Source organism: Coturnix japonica, chromosome 14 (assembly GCF_054131305.1).
Source record: "Coturnix japonica strain WE chromosome 14, WE-NBRP24, whole genome shotgun sequence".
Classification (NCBI taxonomy): Eukaryota; Metazoa; Chordata; class Aves; order Galliformes; family Phasianidae; genus Coturnix; species Coturnix japonica.
This window is the reverse complement of record NC_140676.1, coordinates 17,724,336-17,750,187: the sequence shown is the minus strand read 5'-3', so window position 1 is coordinate 17,750,187 and position 25,852 is coordinate 17,724,336. Positions and strand designations below refer to the sequence as shown.

General features: G+C 45.3%; 1 protein-coding gene across 15 annotated transcripts in view; it reads right to left on the bottom strand.

Annotated features, from left to right (window-relative positions):
• The window catches only part of MYO9A (myosin IXA), a 156,537-nt gene that overhangs the window by 98,820 nt on the left and 31,865 nt on the right, over positions 1-25,852 (bottom strand). For all 15 annotated transcript variants that reach the window (XM_015872534.3, XM_085515949.1, XM_085515950.1 and 12 more), the window contains 3 exons: positions 8,783-8,877; positions 4,969-5,031; positions 1,040-1,139 (listed from right to left, as the gene is read on the bottom strand). In XM_015872534.3, the coding sequence (XP_015728020.1) occupies positions 1,040-1,139; positions 4,969-5,031; positions 8,783-8,877 (258 nt within the window). The remainder of the gene's footprint in view (positions 1-1,039; positions 1,140-4,968; positions 5,032-8,782; positions 8,878-25,852) is intronic.

Below are 25,852 nucleotides of genomic sequence, written 5' to 3'. Positions count from 1 at the left end.
CTGACAAAACATTCCGTTCAAATTATCCTGGCATTTGGAGCTGCAGAACTGCAGCACAGATGGTGGTAGAGAACACACCATGTTCTCCAACCTCTACACTGCTCACAGACACAGGAGGCACGAAAAGAGAGAGCAAAAGCCTAAAGCTCTTATCGTGCTCTTCATTGGTACGAATTTCCCAGTCCTGCTCCAAGTGGGTGGCAGTCATTAATAGCACAACGTATTTTGGCTTTAAAGGCCCACTTTAAACGTATTTAAAGAGCCCTGGGTGATTTACAGAATATTACAGAATTCAATTGGATTTCTAGAAAGACCGAAGGCTATTTGCGTTGCATAGTGCATGTGAGTTGATCTCCAACTCGCAGGTTACGTTTCTCTTTATGGCTCACTGCATTTCAAGCTGAGAAAACAGCAATTACAGTTAAAACAGAACCTAAGTACTGCTCCATCTCATCCCACTCCATTAATGGTTGGTTTTTTTTTTTAGCAAAACCCAGTAAATTTTCTGTTTACAGGCATCAACACGCAACTGCATCTTAAGCATGAAGTAAATTAGATCTCCTGAAGTTTGAATTGAATTGGCACTGATAGTACCTCACAGTACCTCTGAATCCCCACATGGGTTTCCATGTTTTCCTTTTCGTGCTGTTAAACGTAAAGGCTTGTGCTGACTGACAGACATAAAGAGACAGAATTAGGACTACGTCCTGGATGGCAGCACATGTTTCTCTTCTTCCCAGCAGCCTCATGTTAATGCCTAAACATTCATACAAAGGTAGATCATTACTGTTTCTCCCTTGTTTGGCTTGTGGTTTTTGTTTCTTATTTACCATAACTCTATTTAGGGGACAGAAAATGGGAAACAGTGATTTTTTTCATACTTAAGAAGTGTTCAGATTGCCAGTGCAGGTTAATTTACAGTGACAGCTTGCTGCCTTTAGAGCACTGAAACAACCCATATTTATCACTGCACACACTGATGCTTATCAGTGGTGGAAAGGACAAGATAGTGGCAGTGCCCCCAGTAGAGTATTCCCACCTGGTTGAGGTAATGATACTCCTCAGGCTGCTTAAGATGAAATGCTGATCTCTCTTCCTCGCTTGCTCCTGCCAGGAGGTAATAAAATACATGGTAGTTCCTGGTGACAAAGAAAAGGATGTTAAACTTGAAAACAAACTTCAGCAATGAGTAGAGAAACACATATAAATCTTGTAGCTTCACATTCCAGCCTTCCAGCTCAAACCCGTGTGTACAATTTCAGCACAAAAACAGGGAAAAGTCTGATTCTTTTTAGCTATTAGGGCAACTTTGATTGCAGTTGGAATTCTAGGGGATGAAACAACAAAGCATGAAGCTAAAAAAGGCATGAATCTGGGAAAGGTAACAGTCACTGAGTCCCATGTCACCAAAGCCTTCCCAATAAGAGACAAGCTCAATCTCTGCCGCTGTTCTGTATTGGTCTAACCTCACACTGATGCAGAAGGAAATGAAGACACTGATTTAAGAAGCTTTCTGAAGATTAACCATACAAATATAAATTAAGGCCCTGTGCAACAACGAGGCTGCTTAATACTGAGAGTGGTATAGAAATGGCCTGAAAGCATTTTGCGGTGATGCAAGAGATTAAACCAAGTAATGGAGATGTAGGTCCTCCTCCCTATCCATGGACATGTACCTCTGGGAAGAGATTTCAGGAAATCAGGAGATTCAGCTTCTCCAGGATAATGCAGCTGATAGCCCAGCTGAAGTGCCCCTATACCAGCATGGGAAATAAGCAGGGGGAGATGAAAGCCATGCTGCAATTAGAAAACTATGAGCTAAGTGCTATCAAGGAAACACAGAGAGACAAATTGCACAACTGGAAAACTATGACAGAGAGCTACAAGCTTTGTAGAAGGGACAGAGGAGGAGGGGTGGGGGAGCTGCCCTCCATGTTAAGAAGTAGATAGATGAACCTCTAGGAGGGGGTTGGGAGAAAGAAATCCCTCCTACTGTAGGCAAGGAGGAAGTTCAGGACCATCTCATGAGACTAAAAGTTTACAAGTCCATGGGGCCAGACAATATGCATCCCTGAGACCTGAAGGAAGTGTCTGATTCAGTTGCCAAGCTGCTCTCCATATGTGAAAAGTCATGGCTGTCAGGCAAAGTCCTCCGTGACTGGGAAAAGAGAAACATCCTTCCCATTTTTGAGGAAAGGAGAAAGGAAGAACCAGGGAACTACAGACCAATGGAGCTTCACGCCTGTGCCTGGGAAGATCATAGAAGAGATCTTCCTTGAAGATATATGTTAAGGCACATAAGAGATGAGCAGGTAATCCAAGACAGCCAGCATGGCTTCACCAAAGGCAGAACACACTTGACCCATGGGGCAGCCTTCTGTGACGGAGTGATGGCATGAGTGGACAACAGAAGGGTAAGCAACGTCCTCTACCTGGATTTGTGCAATGCCTTTGACATAGTCCCATACCACATCTTTATCTGTAGTGTGCCAAGATATGGCTTTGAAGGGCAGACTACTTGAGATATGAAGAACTGGTTGGATGGCTGTAGAGAGTTTTGGTCAATGGCTCTATATCCAGCTGAGGTCTCCCTTGGGACAGGTGCTCTCCAACATCTTTATCAATGACATAGTGGGATTAAGTGCACCCTCATCAGTTTGCTGATGGCACTGAGCTGAGTGGTGCAGTTGAAAGGACAGAAGGAAGAGATGCCATCCAGAAAGGACGTGGGTGGGCCCATAAAGTGGGCTCATGTGAACCTCATGAGATTCAACAAGGCCAAGTGAGGGTGCTGCATTTGAGTCAGGACAATCCTGGGTATGAGTAAAGATGTAAAAAGATCTCACTCAGAGCAGTGCTGTGGAGGACTTGGTGGTTCTGTTGGATGAAAAGCTGCACACAAGGCAACATTGTCCATTTGGGGCCTGGAAGGTCCAACAGCATCCTGGGCTGCACCAACAGAGGGCTGGCAGCGGGCAGGGAGGGGACTGTCCCCTCTGCTCTGCCCTCATGATGCCCCACCTGCAGACCTGGGGTCCCAGCACAGGAAGGGTGTGGAGCTGCTGGAGCGGGGCCAGAGGAGGGCACGGAGATGCTCCGAGGGCTGCAGCACCTCTGTATGGAGACGGGCTGAGGAGCTGGGGGTGTTCAGCCTGGAGAAGAGAAGGCTGCAGGGAGACCTCAGTGCGGCCTGCCAGGACTTGAGGGGAGATTATAGCTAAACTAATAGAGAGAAGACTGAGATGAGATATTAGGTGTAAATGTTTTACTCAGGGGCCATGACACAGGCACAGGTTGTGCAGAGCTGTAGGTGCCCCATCTCTGAAGGTGCTCATGACCAGGCTGGATGTGGCCCTGGGCAGACTGATCTGGTGGGGGCAACCAGCCCACAGCAGGGGGGTTGGAGCTGGAAGGGCTTTAAGGCCCTTTCCAACACAATCCATTCTACGGTTCTGCAACTCCATGAAAAACCTTCAATTTTTATTTCTACTCAAATATTCAGAATACTTGAATAATAAACCACTCCATGCAATACTCATCTGTTTTGCTTCAAAACAACCATGACACAGATTTAATACTAACAGCATAGCAGTATTTCTAAAACCAAAACTTTGGTTTATTCCAAGAGAAACCAAGCTTAATTATGACAACAACTAACACTGCATTTGTCATGTCTGAGGCAGCCTGCACCATCTAACTTTGGGAACAATCCATCAGCATTAGAGAAAACTTCTCACACAGCATCTATCCCCAAAAGAGAAACACAGAAGTGCCAGTAACTGAAATACAACAGGTGATGGAAGGTCAGAACCAGCAAATTTGTTACAATCAGAATAATAACTATTGAAGAGGGCATAACGACTAATGCATTGCAATTAGGAAGCAACAGTTTGCTTAAATGTGTCGTCTACATAATCTTAGCTTAATCAGAAGCCCTTCTGATGTTTTCAATGTGTTAAGAGTTGGAAAACAGAACTAAAATGTCACATTCTCTCCCAAATTAGATATTAAGTAGTTGACAAGCTGTGTACGAATACAAATGGTATGACATTAATCATATAGACAATGGAAAATACAAGTCAAGGACTGCTAATAAAATAACGGCTTCTCATTTCCCTGGGTAGTACATTCCTCCCTTGACAGGCAGCAAGATGGCAAAAACAGGCTTGTATGGCCAGACAGTGACTTAGGAAACAAAATCTGAAGTTAGAGAGACTTCAGTACAAGATTAGGATTGAAATATATGAAAATCAAGATTTTTATTTTTTTTTTTAAGGTAATAACAGTGAAAAGTGCAATGAGGAGCATTTTGGTTTTGATAGCAGCTTCTGATACACCTTCCCCATCACCCAGAGTGTGCTATCAACTAACCCAGGTGCAGCCTCATCCATCTCCTGGTCATAAAGTCCCAAAGATGGACAAACCAAGAGGTTTGGTGAAGATTCAATACAGCTCTTGTTATGAGTTTGCATCATTTTGATTTGTTTCAAGCAGAAGTTAAGTGTTTGATGTGATTCGGACTCTTTTTTTGGGTGTGGAATCTCCATTCACGGAGACGTTACAATCCATCTGGGCACGGTCCTGGACATCACTCTAGGAGTCAGGAGGTCCCTTCCAGCCTCAACCATTCTGTGATTCTGTGATACGAGGACTGCTTCTACCCTTTCAGTAAGTCCACACAATGTTGAAATGCAGAACATCCCACAGCTGGAGCCTCAAAGCCCATCAGCAGAGCACCCTGCATGCTTGCTTGCTGGTGCAGCACATCCTAGCAGAGCTTTCAGAGTTTTTGCTTCCCTCTCCAAGCCAACATGGCACAAAACATAAATACAGACTTTATCTGTAAAGCATGCAGTTAGAAGCATGAAAATCCCCATCCCCCTGCCAGCCCTAGCAGGGATTGAAGCCATCTGCGCCGCGCTATCAACACATTCAGGAGGCAGAACCAAGTGAAACATAGGCACCTACCGTTCGTTGTGCTCCTGGTAGACAAGCCTGGACTTTTCCAGCAGATACTTTTCAACATAAGCTCTGGAAGAAGAAATAAAAGTATTATTCATTGACCCAATATTCAACTTAAATGAACACAGCTTTACTGGGACTTTGCAGTTTTAGTACACAAAAAAAGCTTCAGCCTTGTTTCACTTAGCTATATAAATTTCTTCCTAGGCAGAACAAGCCCAATATTATGTTTGGCTTTTGAGGTTTTTTGGTTTGATACAAGGCCAAAACTAACTTGGATATGAAAAACATGATCTCAGATGAGTTAGCCTATGGGCAGGGAGCGCAGGGGGAAATTTTGACAGAAACTAAGAATCTCTGATACCTATTTAATCCAAAGCCAGCAAAATGAAATTGCTTGCAGACCGAGATTTGTGCACAAACCCTCCTTCAACCAGAAACGCATCTGGATGCACAAGTTTGCAAGCTAAGATTTAGCGTGGATTCAATGCCCAAATTATCACCCCCTCTTCTCCAACAGCCACACTGCAACAAAAGCTTGGGTTATTAACTTGTGGATATGGTCAACTGCAGAAGCTTTTTACTGGCGTTGACATTTTATCCTAACAGTCTCCATAATGAATTGATTTCATGTATATATTAATAGCTCCACTAGCTAAAACAAGCTTCGACATGTTTGTTGCAGTTGTTTGGTTTTTTTTTTTTCCTCCATGCAATGCTAACCAGTAATGATAGGGATGTGGAAACTAGAGCTATAATTGCCAATGCTGATGATGTAACTTGACACACAGAGGCAGAGGCTGGGCTTTTCCAGCCACCGACCCACAGTGATGTGGCACTGACAGCAGCCACGTGCGAGCTGCAAACCCCAGGGGCTCTGGATGGGATGGGACAGCGCAGTGCCCAGCATAACCCTCAGCCAGGCATTATCTGGGTGTAATTCTCCTGGGACAATTCTTGGTGTTTCTCCCCTACCTCCACCAAAAAATAAACAACCTGGCTGTGCCCCAGAGGGTTTGGGATGACTCCTGGGGCAATGCTTAGGAGAGGCTGCAGGAAATGGCATATCCACTCACCTCAAGACTCCCCTGCTGCACAAGAGAGGTAAAGAAAGGCAAATGGGCTGCAGCAAGCACTATTATTCCTGCACATGATGTGCACCAGGAAGTCTTTTTTTTCATTTATTCCCTATGAGGAAGCTGAGAACAGCTATGGATATCCCTTCTCTATCTAACCTTAAGTGCAAGTTCCTGTTTTACCAACTTCTCAAGCCAAGGCATGAAGCTCCCTGCAGACTCAGTGAACAGATGGGGTGCTGAGCAAGGCACCAGCATGCCCTGGGTCCCAGCAGAGCGCTGGGCAGCAGTTTGGCACACAGCTGCAGGACAATCTACATCTAGTCCACCACGTTTAACATGTAATCCCTTCCCCTGTGATTTCTGCTCTTATTATAGACCCAAAAAACTCAGACTTGTGCAATAATTTAGGTTGGAGAGGTCCTTTGGAGGTCATCTGGCCCAACCCACTTCTTAGAGCAGGATAGATGTAAGGAGAATGCTGCTCTAGCAGGACGTGCTTTGCTTAGTGAGAAAGTGATAAATGAATGTAAGTATGTTCCTTGTTTTAATAGGACAGTGAAAAGGAAAACAAATTGAACTACAAAAAAGTAAACACCTCCAAATGTTCTCTTTCTATTTACCCGTGTCAATTATTTAGAAACTAACTTATTATTACTGACAGTTTTAACAGTAAAGAAATTTTGAGAGAACTTCATGCAAAGTACTCATTTAATCATGCTACAGAACCTGTACTTGTTACCAGGTAATATCATCAAAAACTTGAGCATGAATTTCACATACAAATCCCACCATGCAAAATACCCACGATGCTCTCACAGTACCTGTGGTACAGCTCCACGCTGCTGTGCAAATTTAACATGGCACTGCACTGTTGCTTTTAATTAAAATCTCTCCCATCTGGCTCTTCTGCAATTTTAAGGAGCATGTAAGATGTGGAGGCTTTTGATCATCTTAGGAGGACTCAACACATTGCAAAGCCCTTCCTCTACAGCTCACTTATCTCCGAACAGGACATAATAAATTCAAAAAGCCTTATGGGAATGCACTTAAATGAAACCTCTGCTCATACTCCACTGATTTCCAACATATCTTCAAAGCCTTCATTTCATGGGGTGGAGTTGGCTGCTCCTAAATCTCTTGGCTATTACACCTCTGAAGCCAAAATGCGCTTTGAGTTTGGGTCATTATCTGCATACAGTTGGTAACCAAATACCCAACTGCTATTTTCAGCCCACGGACGGAGCAAAATTCTGATCCAAGACTGCAAATTACACTTTACATTAACCAAGAAAATCATATGCACAAAATGGGGACATAGCTGTCTTGAGTGGGCAGATCATGTGCTTAAAAGTGATGCTAAATTAAAAAATAAAATAAAATAAGAAACCAACACAAAACTCGTGATCTTCCTTGTAAGAGAGCACAGAATAAAACCTTACTCTTGTATGCAAGGAACAGCTCAGTTATTTTGTAATACTTTCTTGCTGTTGTTGGAGCCACACACAGTCACATCCCATCACGTAATGAAGACCAAGGAGATGTATTTGTTAAAGAAAAAAACTCCCTTATTTACAGAACTAGAGCACACAGATGCAATGTCATTTGCAGGTATGTGCCAGTCAACCATAAAGGGCACTATCACAGAGCTGGCACAGCATGCCAAGTAACAGGCTGGTAGGGCGCTTGCTGGGTTCTGTTACCCTGCGTTCCTGTTTAGGTAGGTATTAAAAAAAATAGAAGCTTATCCTTTTAAGAGAATTATTCACCAGAATTAATAACAGAAGGGGAAAAAAGAAAAAAGAAAATGAAAAAGAGCAGCAGATTAAAAGTTGGATGAAAAAACAGCTGCCTGACTGCAAAGAACGCAGAGTACCCAGCTCATTTGAAAAATTAATGGCACCCATTTGTGCGATACTGTTCTGGTGGAAAATGGGGAAGGAAAAAGCTATCAGCAATTCTCTAAATTAACAACGAGGTCCCAGCAAGAGATCTCTTAGCGAGCTGCAGAAATTATACAGCCCCTGGAATGCCACTCTACTCTCTGCTTTTCCAGCTGAGCTAATTGCCCAGCCAAAAAGCAGGGTTAAGGTAGCCCTGGTCCCTTAAAGCTGGTGTGAGACACTTGGCTAGGGCACAATGTCATCTGAAGGAACCCAAGAGAAATCCAGGTCCAGATGTGCCCCCCAGAAGCCTTCAGCTCTGGCCATCACCAGGATGAGCTCACCGGGAGCTGTGGAAGGAGGCAGGGAGGCTGGAAATGACACCATGGCAGCAGAATGGAGACAAGCACCTCTTAACAATGGCCCAGGGCACAAGGTGGTCAAGAGCTGGCTTCAAGAGACACTTCAGGGTATGGATAGAAGTGTATGAGGAATCAGACCACAGTGCTAAATCATCTGGCTCCATATTCTCCCTAACACCTGTCAGGCATCCACGAAATTAAATCCCCCTTGGCTTTCTGTTCCAGCTCACTGGCCTCTCCATGCCCATCACACGCTCCAGACCCATGATCCATCCTCACAGCCCGTACTACCTAAAACATCCCCCTTGCTTGCTCTCTTAAGAGGAAAACATTACATTTTGGCTTAATTACAAAGTTGACGTTATGATTAATGAGAACTGAACTGGCTTAAATCCAGCTCAGGTGTATTCATGCTCTGATGTGCAGCGTAGATAAACCAACCTTTTCATAACATTTACATACACTAGAAATACGTGCTGTGGATCCCATTGCCACTCACCCTCGTACAGTGCCCGTCTCCTGGTAGTTCACTTGGATAAATTTGCCAAAGCGACTGGAGTTGTTGTTATGTGCCGTCTTTGCATTTCCAAAAGCCTGTTAAAAGAATGAGACAGCATCACTGCATCTGAAAAGCCACCGCCTTTCCTTATGGACGCACACACGTCACTACCAACCGACCTCCAGTGTTTTGCTACTGCTGTAATATCGTAGTAAATCAGTAAAAAGCACAAGGAGAAAGTGAGTTGAAAGGGCTACGAAATAATAGGATGAACTGCTGGGGACTGCGTCCGTTTCCAGTATGGAATTTGGGAAGTTTAGATAAACACTGCTGAAAAATCAAGAGTCAGCTATACAAGAGATTTAATATTTGAAGTTATTACATTCTGCATTAAGGCTACGCTTTATTCATTTAAATGGATATAAAAGTACACCGCTCCAACAAGACCAGCTTTTAATGAACTAGCTGCTTTTTAATTACGTACAGAATTAGGGGAAAAATGCTTTGAAGGCTACCCAGGTGTTAGACAACGTCATGCATCGCGCAGACACAACCCATAGGACCTTCAGTATTTCAGACACCATTGGTTCAATTTGTTGTTGATGCTTTCCCAGATCTAAATGCTTTAAAGCTTTACTATGCAAAGCTTTCATTAAATCTCCACCTTGCTGAGGCACCTAATGCAGAGAGCTATCTACCACTGGTTAAAAGCAATCCCTAAGCACAATAACCATTGGGAACCTTTAAGAGCTGCATCTCAAAGCAGTCTAATTGAAAACTGGCGTTTGCAACTGTGCCCAAGTCACTTCAGTAGTCTGGCTCATGGTGACTGAAACAGCCCAGCTGCCAGGTACAATTAATGATTCATTTATTACACCTGTTCTGATAATTGTTCACCTTTACTTCTAAGTGAAATGTACTTAAGACAATTATACATAGGATAATTTCTAGGAGCTGTTGTCTGTATGTTGAATCACAATTACAAATACATTTTGTGCTGAGGCTCAACAATAGAGTTCAGCTCTGAGCTCCCAACAGATTTATTTCCTACTCAGCTCTTTATTGGAAAAGATTAAAAGGGCTTTACATCTGTAATCCCCAACTTCTCAAGTGACCTTTGCAGGTTTTACTTTGCAACTAAAACCCCAAAATATAGTCCAAGTGAGAGGAAATCCTTCCGAAGGGCACTCGATGCCATCACTATCTACACGATGTTTCCATTCATGGCAGCCGGATGAGCAGCCCAGCCCTCCCATCAGTGGGATGCAGCACAGCTCATGGTGGTGCAGCAGCCAGGTCTCAAGGATCCCTCATCACACATGGTGTTACATCTTAAACTGAAGGCTTGCTAACAGAATAATTACGGATTTCTCCCCCCCACCCCGTTTGAAGGCACAAATTTGTTTAGGCTCAAATTGTTGCATATGAATTTCCAGCAGTTGACTAAAACAAGTTCTGCGATGGCAGAAACCTGCCAAACGAGCAGCTAATGCTCAGGCTTGCATAGAGGCTGATTGCACCATAGCTAATGAACCTTCCCATACACTGGCTTCCGAGCTTTGCAGGCTGCATACACTTTGTTTTCTGCCTTTTGCTCAAAAATCACCTCTGCACACTGGAGCTTTTTCCCCACACCCTCACTCTCACCATGAAGCCCTCCATAAGCCCAGCTCTTTGTGAACAAAATCACATCCTGGTGCTTAAGTCCCAGACATTCATTCCCCCCAGATAAGCATTTTCACATTAAAGTGCTACTTCAGCATTACCAGAAGGTCCACCTGTCCCCTGCCAGGTGTTTCATCCAAGCAGCCCAGCGAGCGCATGCAGAAACATGGCTGTAAGTGGAATGTATTGATGTCCAACACAACTTTAGAAGGCTTCCAGCCTTCCAGTACTTGAAGGGAGCGTGTAAACAGGAGGGGGAATGGCTGTTTGTGAGGGTGGGCAGTGATAGGACAAGGGGGAATGGTTTGAAACTGAGACAGGGGAGGTTTAGGTTGGTTCCTCTTAGGAGGAAGTTTTTCACCCAGAGGGTGGTGACGCACTGGAACAGGTTGCCCAAGGAGGCTGTGGATGCCCCATCCCTGCAGGCATTCAAGGCCAGGCTGGATGTGGCTCTGGGCAGCCTGTGCTGCTGGTTGGTGACCCTGCACATAGCAGGGGGTTGGAGCTGGATGGTCACTGTGGGCCTTTGCAACCCAGGCCATTCTATGAAACTCCCCAGTCCCTCACGTCCCAACAGGAGGGTGTTACTTATTTCCCTTCATACAGATGCAAGTTAAAACACTTTCCTTGTGGGAGTGGGGAACTGTATGAGTCCTCCTCATTTATCTTTTTAAATGAGGAATGAGCTTCATGAGTTTTTCCTCGATTAACGCACCAGACCACGTTACATGTTGCAGTACAAATGCCCACAGAACTCATGGCCCATAAAATCACTCTTTCAGCCACTTTCTTTATTGCTCACATAAATGAGAAAGCTCTCTGGATCCTGCCTTGTGAAAGCTTCAGCTTACTCTATGGTGCAGGCATGCTGGTGAAGGGCCAGGAAGTATGTGAAGGCATGTCTGGTGTTTCACTCGAGACAACTTCATGCATTTTTCTTTCACCGGCCATGTTCCTTTAACAGAACTATCAGGCTATATATAAAAAAGCACTATTAATTCAATTTATGTGCATCTAATCTACATATCCGCAATGGCAGGACATAATATTCTACTTCAGCTTAGGAAAACACAGTGAATGAGTTACAACTGCTGCCCTGAAATTATGCTCTGTTCACATCACTCCGCTCCTCGAAGCCATTGATTCCAGCGCTTAACGGAAAAACTCAGTAACAGCATTCCTGACATTCTTGGGGAGACCAAAGCTTGTACTGGCTGAGGCTCAAGGCTTGGAAGGAAACGAGCTCAATGCGCTCCTCTGTGCGAGCGGAGCACCCGCTTGCCCATCCAACGGCTCTGCAAAGGCAGACCCGGTCCCAGTGCCTCCTACACCACTTCCACACAAAGAACTGCCTACCATGGGAGCTGAGCGTTTGCACCACTAGTTAATTCGCCAGGTGATCCTGACTGCAACGAGGCTCAGAAACGAGCCGTGTTCCCAAAACTGTGCAGCTGCCTCTGACCGAATCTTAACACCTTCCAGTTCAGCCATCGTCTGCTCCATCGCCTGAAGGAATGCTGGCTTCATGCTCATTCATGGGGCCCAGGAGGCAGGAAAAATAAAAGCTAATGTACTTGCGGCTGAGGTGCTCACCTTCCTCCTCTCCTGATGAGGCCAGCGCTTACCGATATTGATTACTCAATATCAATGCAATCTGGAATGGCTGTTACAACTGCTGCGAGGATCATCTCTACCACTTCCCTCAAATAAATCTATTTTTTAATCCTTGCATCAAGGAAAATGCCACCCCAGAGCTGGCAGCAAGCCCAGAGGTTGAAATCACCTGCATTCAGGCTATGGAGGAGAAATGGCTCAACAGCAGCCAAAGACTGCTGGTAGCCACATCCTCTGGGCTGCTGGGAACTCATGCAATGCAGCAAATACACAGAGACTGGGACAGGAATTCACAAATAGAGAAAGAGGAACAAAAAGATGAACTTGCACAAGCCTATTTGCCATCAAAAAGCTGCAACAAAGGCCAGGGCCAGAAGGAGGTAGACAGGACACAACCAGTGTAACGCTAGGGACACACACTCCAAAGAGGTCCTGAATTTACATCCAGAAACCTAATTAAAAACCCTGACAGGACAGACTCCATTTACAATTAAGTATAATGGTTAATATTGAGCTTGCTGACCTGTGACAACAGCTATTGAGCACAACAAAACAAGCACATCACCACAGAAAATGATTAATAGCAGAAAGTTCCCTTTTTAAAGCCAAACATGTTTTTCTTCGAGGCAGGAAAGTACAGCCCATTGGAAAACAACAGCACCTTCACATTTCATCCTGCTGGTAATGTTCATATCTTTCCGTGACCTCCACACAGAGCACCATGGGCTTTTTAAGCTGGTCCATGCAGTTAAGAACTCCTTGCTACATCCTGAATCATGAGGTCAGAGATGAATTTTGCTAGGTTTTGTTCCACCTGCAACCAATTTCTCAGTATTCAACCTGCCAGGAACCTACCCTTTTTTAAACAATAAACCAAAACATGACCAGAACGTGATTGTTTCATCACCCAAAACATGCTGGGAGGACAGGAGTTGGAGCTTCCCTGAATTCCTTCTCACTGACCCCTCCACCCTCTGCCAAACCTCCTCATGATCAGCTTCCATAACCTGCATTCAGCAGCGCAGGGTGCTTAAAAAATCACCAACAAGTCTGAGCCACAATTTGGATTCCTGCAAACGTCCACCTTGCAAGGTGCCATTCTGCGTGGCCAACAACAGCTCCACGGGTCTGGTTTGCAGCAATTAAATACTAGGTCAGGTGCTGACACCTCGCCCTAATTCTTCTCATTGTGGCTCAATGTTTCATGAGGACTAATGAAACCATTTATACTTTTACAGTAACAGCACAAACCACCAGATATTTATGCACTGCGATGCCTGGGCAGAGCTCTTGCAAAGAACAGACCTGCAGCATGGAGCAGAGCTACCAGCACAGATCTGCTGCATGCCTACCTCAAACTGCAGAGGTGCCACAGCAGCTTCATCTATCATGAGAAAATACATCTCCTTGCCATGCAACCAGACTGCTGGAGGAGAAAGAAATGAAGAGCACGACTCTCTGCCAGCCCTGCAGAAGCCGCCTGTTCAGTGCCAGCAATCAGGTCCAGCATGCGAATGGAGGGGGCTGGTTCCTTCCTCTGCATAGGAGCCTATGTACCAGATCTGAGCTCAGTTTTGGGCTCCCTGGGATGGGAATGACCTGTGGGGAGACAGGGCTGCCGGGTTAGGGCCACTGAATGCTCCTGAAATCCACACTCCTGAATCAAAATAAGGGAGATTACTTTAAATGTGAAAGCACTCCACTGGAGCATGTTTTGGTGTCGAAGCAATTAATAAAAGAAGTTCCTGTGTGTGTGAAAGCGCTTTCAAGAAAACCAATGAACACAGTCAGATGTTCTAAATAGGAGTCATTTCAATGCACAGTTTGTAGGGGCTACATGAGAAATTGGATTTAATGCCATTAGTGGCATCGTTAGTGGCAAACGCACCAACCTTGGCAATGTATTCCTTCTTTTCCAGGTGAGCACTTCAGAAAAGGATCAAGGAATAACCACTATGATGCAATAAAATGACTTCGGTGGGAGCTTCACAGGACTTTTTAATGTGGATGGAGATAGAAAGCAATCACAGAAAATACAGCAAAATGAGTCATGGCATTCAGAGGAGACTTCCCGCTCTCCCCATGCAATGTGGGTATCCCAATTAGAATCACCAAATCATTCAGGTTGGAAAGACCTCTCAGACCACCAAGTCCAACCACAATAATAAATAGGAACAACAGAAGAAACAAAGCAGCAAACCACCAATAAAACCACTTAGTATATACTTAAAGTGACTGCCCCACAGCCTATGCTACATATGACACCATCAGCTGCACCATGACTACCCCACCTTGCAAAGTCATCTTTATGAACCAAGGCTAAGCACAACGATGCACCACAAACAGCTGATTCTACAAGTGAAGCTTCTCTGCGATGACAAGAAGCAGCAGCAGTGTGTGTCAGGATGGCAGCTGGTTTCTTTCACATAGGCCAGTGAGGCCCTGATGCACATAATGCAGCTCTCACTTCCCTGGGCTGAGGACAAGATGACGCACGCAGAGCCGAAGCCACCCTTGCTGGTGGAGTTGCACAAGAATGGAAACACTCACAAGTCCTAAACCTCACAATTACTTTCATGCAAGCCAGAGCCCCATCCACTTATCCCCATTCGCAGCCCCTGCTGTCAGGAATGGCCACGGCCATGCACGTGCCCATTGGCCACCCGCCAGCCTCCCAGGCGGCCTCTCCACATTTTCCCCTATATTTTCCCCTTTTTGTAATGATTCCACGAGGACCATAAACATTTAGAGGCGAGTTTCAATGTCCCACTGCATACTTGGATAGCCCTGACGGACCTACAAACTGAAGCACTCCCTGCTCCGTCCCTGACTAACGTTTTCCAGCAGTTTGTCACCAAAATCGGTGCCACAAACTGAGAAAGCATCCCCAGTGTCGAGCCTTCCATCTGGAAGCTCTTAGCAGAGCCACGGGGTCACGATGTATATTTTACATGCATATTTTTGTGATTTTCCCAAGAGAAATATGTGTATTGAAGAAAAACACAAACACGTTAGCAGCAACAAAAACATACCACTGTAATCCAACATGCAGCGAGGCTTCTGCACGTCTTATCCTTCCTTCTGGATCCCGGCTACTCTTTGCAAGCTCAGACCAAAACAATACACATAATACAACAGAAAACTGTCAGAGCTCTGCTGTTGAGTTGATGTGATAAAAAGATAATCCCACCGTGCCATGTAAAATCATACTGCATGAGGGAAGATGAGGTGGAACGCAGAGATGCAAGTCTCCAGCTCTTCCCTGATATTCTGGTGGGCTGTAAAAATAAGCTGCAGCTCCTCAAGGAGACCCCAATATTCCAAGAGTGTCTGTGCCATGAATTTGGTGCACCATGCCCAGGAGGACGGCTTGCTCACATGGCAGCAGCTGGGTGGGCTGTGCTTCCAGCACCCTGTGGGTTGGAGGCAGCTCCCAACACCCATCTGGCAGCATAAACACCTTTTCCCCTCCTGTAGCACCTGCAGCAGACTACAAGCTTTTCTCTAATATGTCACAGAAAGAATTATCATTGGCTCATCTGCAGATGGAGTATTTATTTGACAAGCACCCAGAAAACCAAGGCTGGTGCTGGCTGCTGGCAGGCACCAAGAGGGAAGCTCAGAGATCAATATGTTTCTATTGACCAAAGCTGAACAGCTTGTCTGTCTGATCAGAGCACGCAACTGCTTAAAAACATATTTTAGACGTTAAGTAAAGCAAAATCATAAAGGCGCTGCTTTCCATTTTCCAGCTGAGCATTTTTGAGGCTGTGATGGAGATAGTTTCTGTAAAAAGGAAAGGCTGGTGAGCACAGGGTATGTGTGACCCCACACCACTCGTGACCTGCACAGGCAGGAGCAGCTGCTGTCCCAGGGCATGCTGCAGGCACAGGCTGCAGTCTGCAGTGCCTCAAAATGGAGCAGCAGCTCTCACTGCACAATGCCTCCAACTCCACTAATCATCTGAAAAACAGAGAGCCCCGAATGAATCAACCTAAAGGAAACGTGGTGAGGTTCTGCACTCCAGCTTTGTGGCAGTGAGCTACGCAGCATGCAACAAATGCAAAAATAGTGCTGATATTTTTCTGCCACCCACTGTTTTCCTTTGCTAAAATCTGAGTGTTTGAACACCACTTCCAATGCTCCAGACCCCAAGCTTACAGTCAACAGAGCCAACCAAAGGTGAAGCAGCACAGTCTCATTACTAAGAACTGGATTTGTGAGCCCTCAACCTTCTTTTTAGGATCTCCCCACTCAGGTTGATCTCAAATTTTAGAGCAAAGGAAGATCATAGAATCACAAGGTTGGAAGGGACCTACAAGATGCTCCCCAGCTCCTGTTACTGCACAAATTAGGTGATACCCATCTACAGGGAGCTGGGAGGAGCACACCACGTCCTCATGGATGCCTAAAGACTGCAGCATAAATGAAGACTGAGAAGGCATTTAGTAGCACGTAGCTTGGCTGTCTCTCTAGTCTTGATACAGAATGGCTTTTACTCATATCAGGGACCATGGCATCCTCAGAAAACTGGCTGTTATGGACAAATAGACCACGACTCACTCAGGATGAGCAATGCTGCTGCTTGCTAAATTGGGAGCCATGCTCTTGTACAACACTGCCTGACAGCACAAAAACTGAGTAAGAGACACTGGGAAATTCATGGGGATGCTGCTTGTCTTTACCAGTGACCTACAGTCACAGCAGATCTTGTCTACCAAATAATTCTGTGCAAATAAGCAAAGCTCATTACAAAGGTTTCACTTGGGAACGCATTCACAAAACTCCCTTCGTTCTCCCCAAGCTGTGGCTTCTAGCAGACAGATGCCGTATGCAGAGTTTGTGTAATCCACTTTGTTTAACTGTCATCATGCTGCCCGATAAACCCAGCCTGCTTCCCGTTCTAAAGACACCTGAAGGTCATGCCCCCTCTCCATCTGTGTGATACACAAACCTCAACTCGCTCACCTTGCAGGGCCTACAAGCTCTGCACCCCCACCACACAGACCAGCGCTTTTCTTTGTTCAGGCTCTGAAGAACCACTACAGTGTGCTGAAGCATTGCAGCAATTCTGTAGCAAGCCCTACAGAAAGCAAAGGAAATCGCAGCTTGATATCAGCGCTGCAGTAGCTGAGATGAGGCCGATTCTATAGCTAAACATACCACTGCCTGCTATTAGAACAGCAGAAAAACTGCCTAGGCTGCTGGATGTGTGAGCATCCTGCCAGCCTGTAGCAAACCTCAAAGTTCCTGTGCACACTCAGTATTTTTTCCTTTGTGTAGCAAGAGATACACCTGTGGAACCCAACTGGAGGAAAGGACCCTGTGCCAGTGGGGCTCAGGAATGGCAAAAAGCAGCATTCCCTGTACTAAGCTCCAATTGTGCAATTTACGCCCCACATAAAATCACATTTTCTTCTGTTGCTTGGAAGTGGGTGGCTACATAGCACATACATACCACACTGAAATGAAGAGTGGGCCACAGTTAATTATGCTTACTTGGTGAAAAATGAACTACAAACCAGCATTTGCAAGGAAAGGAAAGGATGGCACTCCATGGGAACGCTGCTTCAGCTTTACAGAACAAAAACGCCATTAGTGGGAGCTAATGGGGGCTTGGCTTGCATCTTTTGTCTTTGAAGATAGTATTAAAAGCATTTCTTTATTGATTTTAATCAGCAAGCAAAATACCACATCAAACAATTAAACTCGTGCAAAAACAGCATTTCTTCTGGGCACAGATCTGCCTGCAGCTGGAGAGAAAGTGGCAAAGGAAGCTAAAAACCGACGGAAAGGAAAAGACAGAAAGAAACCTTTCTTTCAGTGAAGTGGGCACGGCTCAGCCTTCCTCCTCTTGTTTATGCTCACGGGGCTGAACACAGCACAACTGTCCTACCTCACGCTGGCCTTGTTTCAGCTTCAGGAATGCTGTGCTCATTCAGCCCCTGGCATCACATCCACAAGGCCTTTACTCCAGCTGTCCCTTTTTCTGTTTCTTTCCCATTTGACCTTTTGAGTGCCATCCAGGCACACAGGACTGACTGACAATTCATCGGCCTGAAGATGCCATAATGATTAAAACCGAGGTGGAAATTGAAACAAAGCATGGAAAAATTCCTGCAAATTGTACCAAGAAGGGGGAAAAGGACAGAATAAATGCTGGAGGGCTGCATGTAGCTCAAAGTGCAGTTTGAAGATGAGAAGTGCTGAGCAATACAGTCACCATAAGAGAATCCCAGCCGTGCACTACTGCACCCAGGGACACGTTCTGCATTGGACCTAGACCCCATATGGGCCTGAAAGCCACCACAAGGTGAGGAGTGCCAGGGGGGCACCAAGGGCTCTCAGCAGTAACACTGCCAAGCACATGATGACACCAACTACATCCTAGTTTATTTCTCAAATAGGAAGGTGCAGTGACTTAGAGTCATTGCCTTGCTTCCTTTTTTTTTTTTTTTTTTAATATATATTTTAATCTTTTCCCCATTCTATTTGCCGCTGCCCATTTCAAACCATTAAATGCAGCCATCTCTGCTCAGAAAGCCCTTTGCCAGGCAGGTGAATCCACACAAACAAAACTCCATGCTGTGCGTTTTCTCGGTTCACTGAATCCCTGCCAAAATATAGGACGTTATCTGTATACAATAACAGATTTATAAGTGCATTTATAAGCTACTGCATCTATAATGCATCAGCACCTCCTGTAAGAGGCAGAAGCAAACACAGACATCTCTACCAACCCACTCAAGTACAAACTCCCCACACCCTCCTAACCCAGCCCCAAACAGAAAGGGATTGGGCCACTGCACAACTCAGCCAAAGGGAACAAAACTGAATCCAAGAAGAAAACGTTTCAGCCATTTATTGGGAATAAACTGTCAGTGGTTGCAGCACCCACCCAACCACACGCCCCTTCCTGAAGAAGCACTGCTTTTGGTAGTGCATCAGCAAAACAACGCGTGCAGCTGGCTAACTCGAGACAAAGTCAAAGCAAATCTTAAGAGCAGAAATGCAGTGTTTTCTCTCAGCACACACAACTTAATTCTAAATTAAGGTCCATTTTACTACTTGAATTTCCAATTGAAAGCTAGCGACTTAATTAAACTCTTAGGAAAACTTACTGCTTAAGATCCTTCAACATCATGACCACAAAGCGATTGAAAAATTGCAACCACTTAAGCTCAAATGCAGACTTATGACTCCTGCAGACTTTGACACAGCTCCCACAGGTCCCTTGTACCTTCAGAGCCAACAGGTAGGGCAGCCACGTTGCTCTGAGAGCTTCATCTGCTGCCGGAGCACAAACAGCCAGCTGTTCTCTCAACAACCATCTCAGCCAGCTGTGTGCTGTTTTCCTACCGAACAGACAGAATTAATGCAGAAAACTTGAAATAGTTTGCTTACATATGAATATTAGTGATTCTGCTTATTTATGAACCTATCTTAACGAAGCTTGCCCAGCAACAAGAAACAACAAGGGCAGAAACAGCTGATCCCATCGATATACAAGAGATTTGCAGCCTAAATAAGTGGAAGAAGAGACCAGACATTCCTAGAGTGCACAAGGGCTCCAGCCAGCACTGCTCAGAGCACCACAGATACTCCATTTTCACACAGACAGCTCTCACTAATAGCGCTCAGAGCTCCTTAAAAGCCCAGTGATCAATCAGAAAACTTCATCAGAGGGGTCTGCTAATGCTGTAGTGATTAAACAGACACTGATCTATGTTATCTCAGCGTTTTAAAGTTAGCCTGAATTGCAAGTTTGCCAACATAGAAGCAGAGATGCAGAGAAAACACAGTCGTGTTTTGCATCCTACCATACCCAAAACTCCAGGCTAACATCCTGCAGGTATGTTTGAGTGGATCATTCTTTGAGTGGGGTGGATATTCCCAGCGTAACAACACCACTGTGACGTGCAGCACAGTGTCTGCGCGTGAGTGCGCGGCTGGACCAACCAGTTTCCTAAAGCTCAGCACAATCCCAGCTCTGGTTATTTATCCTTTCACACCCTCGTGTGTGCCAGTATCAGAAAACCCCAGAGCTGTGACCTCCTTATGCTGTAATCATGTGCTCTGTCAGCACACACGCTCACTCATCCAAGCACGCGACCGCCCTGTCAATAACGCAGGCTGATAAGTTTAATTAATAGCCCCGCTTGAAAAACAGGCAAACATCAATAGGAACCTTTCCACCCCCCACGCCCCCCCCCAAATCATTATGTTTTCTCTCAGCTTTATTGAAATTATTTAGCTTTCCTGTACCAGATGAAAACCAGATGTCCCACAGAGGGAGCGGCTGCAGGAGCCAGAAGGAAAAACCAAGACAGCAATGAGTAGGGCCCACCCATTCATTACCCCCATATTTCACTCAACCCATAAGGCTATTTATATTGCATCTCTATTATTACAAATATCGTAATCGTGATGTAATTCTGGAAACCTCAATTTTCTCCCCCGTAGCTGAGGAAGGAGAAAGCAGCACGCGAGTTGAATGGCTCCAGCAAAGTTCCTTTGTGCTGCATAAGCACTTTCAAAAGCTTTGCTCACATTTTGTGGCATGAATGCCAATATCATGGTCTGTAATCCCTTTTGAAGCAGACCAAGCCCAGTATTAATGCAGGCTTTTTGGCTCTTGGATGCCCACTTGCCATACTTACAATACGGAAAAAGGAGTTTGTGCACACAAGGCAATTCAGGAAGTACCACCCCATGTACGCTACTGGGAATATTCGTTTTATTCACACCATTTGCATCAGGAATGCAGCTGCGTGATGTAAAAAGCCAGGAGTGAGACAAAATGATGAATGATTTGCAAAGTTTCTGCTACACACAAGGGCAAAAGAGCAGATGACCTGACCTCACTGGATTTTTGGTGTCACACTGGGACAGGTTGCCCAAGGAGGCTGTGGATGCCCCATCCCTGCAGGCATTCAAGGCCAGGCTGGATGTGGCTCTGGTCTGGTCTAGTGGCTGGCGACCCTGCACATAGCAGGGGGATGGAACTGGATGAGCACTGTGGTCCCTTTCAACCCAGGCCATTCTATGATTCTATGTTTTTCAGGCATAATTCTCAAGAAAAGCACTGTTTTCTATCCCTCCTGCAAGCTTTGTCAATGTCTTTGCTCAAGGTCTTCTCATCCAACAATTCTGGCAATAGAGCTCTTGAACTTTAATCAATTGTACGATAGCCATTACAGAAGCTGCAATTGAGAGTGCAGGCCCAGCTTCTTCAATTTGCAGAAAAAGAAAAGCCGATGGGGAAATGAGCCTTGTCATGCTAGATCAGCTGCACAGAAATCAATGATCAATCCATGTGTGCATACAGGCAACACATACAGCCAGCAACACTCAGGACCACAACAGCAATTGTACGACACCAAGTAAACATGGAGCTCTCACTGTGGGCCATTCACTCGTTTCATACAATCATAGAATGGTCTGGGTTGAAAATGTCCACAGTGCTCATCTGGTTTCAACCCCCTGCTGTGTGCAGGGTTGCCAACCACCAGACCAGGCTGCCCAGAGCCACATCCAGCCTGGCCTTGAATGCCTGCAGGGATGGATTTCTTCCAAACAGATGTAACACCTAGAATTCTTCCAACATTAAGCTACTGTTGACATCCAGTTCCACTCCCCATCATAAGCCATGAACCCTGGAACATACTCAGGCGCTCACCAGGACCAAAGCAAGCAAGTAGCAACACCTCACCTTCCCATTAACAGATGCAAGAGTTGCAAAAGCAGATAAAATATCATAGCTAATGACGCTCCAAAAATATTTCTGGTATCTGACACAGATGGACAACCTTTTTCACAACATGAGTAAAGGGTGGTTGTTGTTTTTTGCTATTGTATGCATTCCAATGCAGCCTGAGAGTTAAGTTCACATTATGCTTTTCACAAGGAGGATGCCAAACCACAGCCCAGCAAACTACGCTGGGTTTTACTTGATTAATCGCTTTGGCCTCCCGCATGACACCTCCAAAGCAGAGTCGTGCTCAGCAGCCCAATCCCTCGGTACGTGTGAAATACCAACACCCTGGAGCTGAGATGCAGGAGGAGGAGAAACATTTCTGCCTTTTACTTTTCCCTAGAAGGTTGGCTTTGCTGCACATCAGTGCGTTGCATTTTGTGGGGCTGATCCATCGCTAATTGAGAGCTCTGGGAAGGACAGGATGGAGACGGGAGGGAGCCGAGGCACCGCTGCTAAAACAAAAAGAGCAACCAAATGCAAAAGCTGCACGTCGCGTTTGGCAGCACGCTGGGATTAGATCACTGCGAATCCCAGCTTAAGCCCCTTAATAAAGTTCAAACATGAATTTCCTGACTAAGGTAAAAAGCCTGGCTAAAATTTATGAACTGCTGGCTAGTTTTCCTCTATCCCAGAGGCCTCCAAATACCAAGAAAACTCTGGCCCACAAATGCAGAGTTCAGGCAGATAATTCAGATACATTCCTCTTTTAGCATCGCTGGAGCTAGAGCCAAGGCAATGAGGAAATAAAGTGCAGTGAGAACAAAAAGATATGCTAGTGAAATACGAAGTTTGATTAATCCACAGGAGGTAAATATCCACTTCATGCATTATACGGCCATCACTCCCTGCCGGCAGCAATTTCAGGGCTCACTCTCATGCACGCTGCTGCTGCAGTACAGCTGGGCTCAGACACCAGCAATGCTATTCTATGGTTCTGCAAACAATCAACTTACTTCACTCCTAAGGACATTACTCTCCAGAACACACCCCTACTTTTTCAGAGCCTTAACCTAAACTGCAAAGTGCCATTTCCAAAGCTCACTAAGTTTATTTTCAATTAAGGAGTGGATAGGAGCCTCACACAGAGGAACATTTAATTTCCTGCTCTGGCGAGGCAGCCCAAATCTTCCCCAGCTTCACCAGACGGCCCACTCCACCTACCAGCAGTTGATTCCTATCTCTGCCCTGAACAATGCCTTCTAAGAAGCCTCATTGTGCTCACTTCAGAGCCCTTCTGATCTGCAGGGTGAAGAGCATTTGCAGTCCAGAGGAGGATTTGTACAGTCTGGAAACTGGGAATGCAAAGCTTGCAGTGCATGCAAAGGGCAGAGAGAGGCAGAGGCACTGGGATGCAGCACACAGCAAGCACAAGATTCCAATGAAACAAGGCTTATCCAGAGGCGGAGTAAATGCCTTGTTATCTGTTACCTGTCATAACTACCTGGCACTGACAGCAACAGATGCTCCATCTTATTTTCATCTATATTCTGGAAACAATAACAATTTCTGCTCTTCAGGGATGACTTTCTGCAGCACCAAGATCTCCTTCACTAAAATATATATAAACACAACATTGAAATTCAGTACTTTCACAGTGACATTTGGAAGCTGTAGGAAGAAAACCAGCCAGGAGAGATGCAGCTCTACCCCCTGCAGCTGCCCCTGCCAGCCTGCATTTCCTAACTCTAAATGTGGAATAAGCAGTGATTCTTTCAAAGAGAAACTAAATTCATATTTCATTAAAATCACTTCCATTTCTTCCTTGATTAGAGGGAAGCAGAGGGTGCTGCCAAACACCTGTGAATCATCATTGCCAAAAAATCATAACCAAAAAAATGCCAGAAAAATGTTATCCTTCCCTTCAATTCTGGTGAAGCTTTACAGACCAAGCCATGGCAACACCAACATGTCATGGCCTTGAATGCCTGCAGGGATGGAGCACCCACAGCCTCCTTGGGCAACCTGTTCCAGTGTGTCTCCTCTCTCTGGGTGAAAAACTTCCTCCTAAGATCCAACCTGAACCTCCCCTGTCTCAGTTTCAAACCATTCCCCCTTGTCCTATCACTGTCTATGCTCACAAACAGCCCTATTTAAATGCTCCCTTCAAGTACTGGAAGGCCACAATGATGTCTCCATGGAGCCTTTAAGCTAAACAAGCTCAGCTCCCTCAACCTTTCTTCATAATAATGGCTGTCCGTTACTGCAATCCAACATGCTTTGGTTTCTATGATGCTCACTTTTGAATACAATTTCAGTTCTCACACAATATCACAATTCTCTTTCTCTTCTCCCTTTAACCAACACTTTGTCTCTCCCATTCGTACAAAGCCATTTTTAAAGGTAGGAAAACTCCAGGGCATATGGTACAAGCTTGTAACTTAAAAACACTGAAAATCAGACCTGAAGTACTAAACATGATGATCTCATTTCTTGTTTCTGACAGAAAAGGTGCTGCTGACAGAGCTGGCTCTGCACAGCACTGGAGGAGCAGCTCGGGACGCTCCTCACCCAGCTTTGCATTGGTGGCTCCTGGTGACGGCAGTTCCTCCACATCCAGCACTGACCATCCGGGCCCAGCCCAGCTCTCCAAGTTAATGGATTTTTTTGCTCCACTCAATAGCTCTTTGTTCAGCATTTGGAAGCACAGCCCGCAGCTCTGGCAGGGGAGCAGTGCTGCACCTAGCAGTGGCCAGCTGCTGCCGGCAGCTCCCAGCTCAGGCAAGGAGGGGAGCAGCCTGCTCCTGGCTGGGGCCAAGCTCCATACACTCAAATTAAATAGCCTCTAATTGCTGCTTACATACGTCTCCAACAATTCAACAAGAACAAAAAAGGAAGACTGTTAGATTTCCAGGCCGTAAGAGCGAAGCCGTAACCTCCACGCACAACCAGGACACACACACTGGTGATGTAATAACACAGCTACAGAAGTTTAAATCAAAATCCAATTACAATTAAAAAGAGATGCTGCAGTGCTGTTCCTAAGATTCCAACACAAATCTGCACCTACTGAGAAGCTGCAGAGCCCTGCACTCCTACAGAAAGCTAAACACTGTTCAACAAAAGCAACTCAAGCCATCAATTCTTCCTCTCTCTTTTTGGCACCAACTATCAGTGGTGAATGACAGCAACAGCTCCTATTGCACAGCCAGCAGCATTCACTGGCCTACTGCTGAAGCATTTTGTTGTTATCATTTTTAAACAACTGAGAAATCCCTGCTGGGATGCTCGGAAGATGCACACAAACAGCTGCTTACAAAAGGTGTCTGGCTTTTGTAGTTTGCAATGCAGTACTTCTTGTGACAAACAAGATCCCCAGATGCTGGGATCGCTATGGGTTACCTAACAACCCAATGCCAACTCCTCGAGACCTGTCAGGAACGTGTGTAACGCTGTTACCTTCACACAAAGATGTCAGCTTGCATTTCTCCATTGAATGCTTTGTAAAAACAAGCGTGTATTGTTTACAAAGCTATTTTGCACCAGTTAGCACTGATACGCCCCAAAAGCTTAAAGACTCATGGATGCCTCAAAACACAACCAAGACCTGCCTAAAAAACAACAACACGGTGGGTCACAGCGCGCACCACGTTCTTTATGTCAGGACTTCAAAAAGAAAGATGGGAGACCCAGGTTTCCTGGTTTTCCCCAGAACAGAAGGTCATAAGGGCACCTTTGCAATAAAAACATCCAGCACTCGTCAGGAGTAATAAGCACCTGAACTGTCAGTGCTTATCTGAAATGTTAACTTCACCTTCTTATTTATCATCCCATCTCACCTTCAGGTTGGTATTTTCACCTCTTATTTGGATGGAAGAAAGAGAGAGCTAATCTAGGACAAGCTCATGCTTTTATACGATTGAGCTTTAGCTAATTATTCCACCTCAAGTATCTGGGAATCAAAGTGTGTCCCATTACTTCTCCCCACCAACTCTCCTGCTGCAGAGATAATGAACCATTGAAAATCTCCCTTTGGACAGATGCATATCCTTTGGAGCTCCAGTTTGCTGGTTCAGAGCCGGGAAAACAGAGCAACT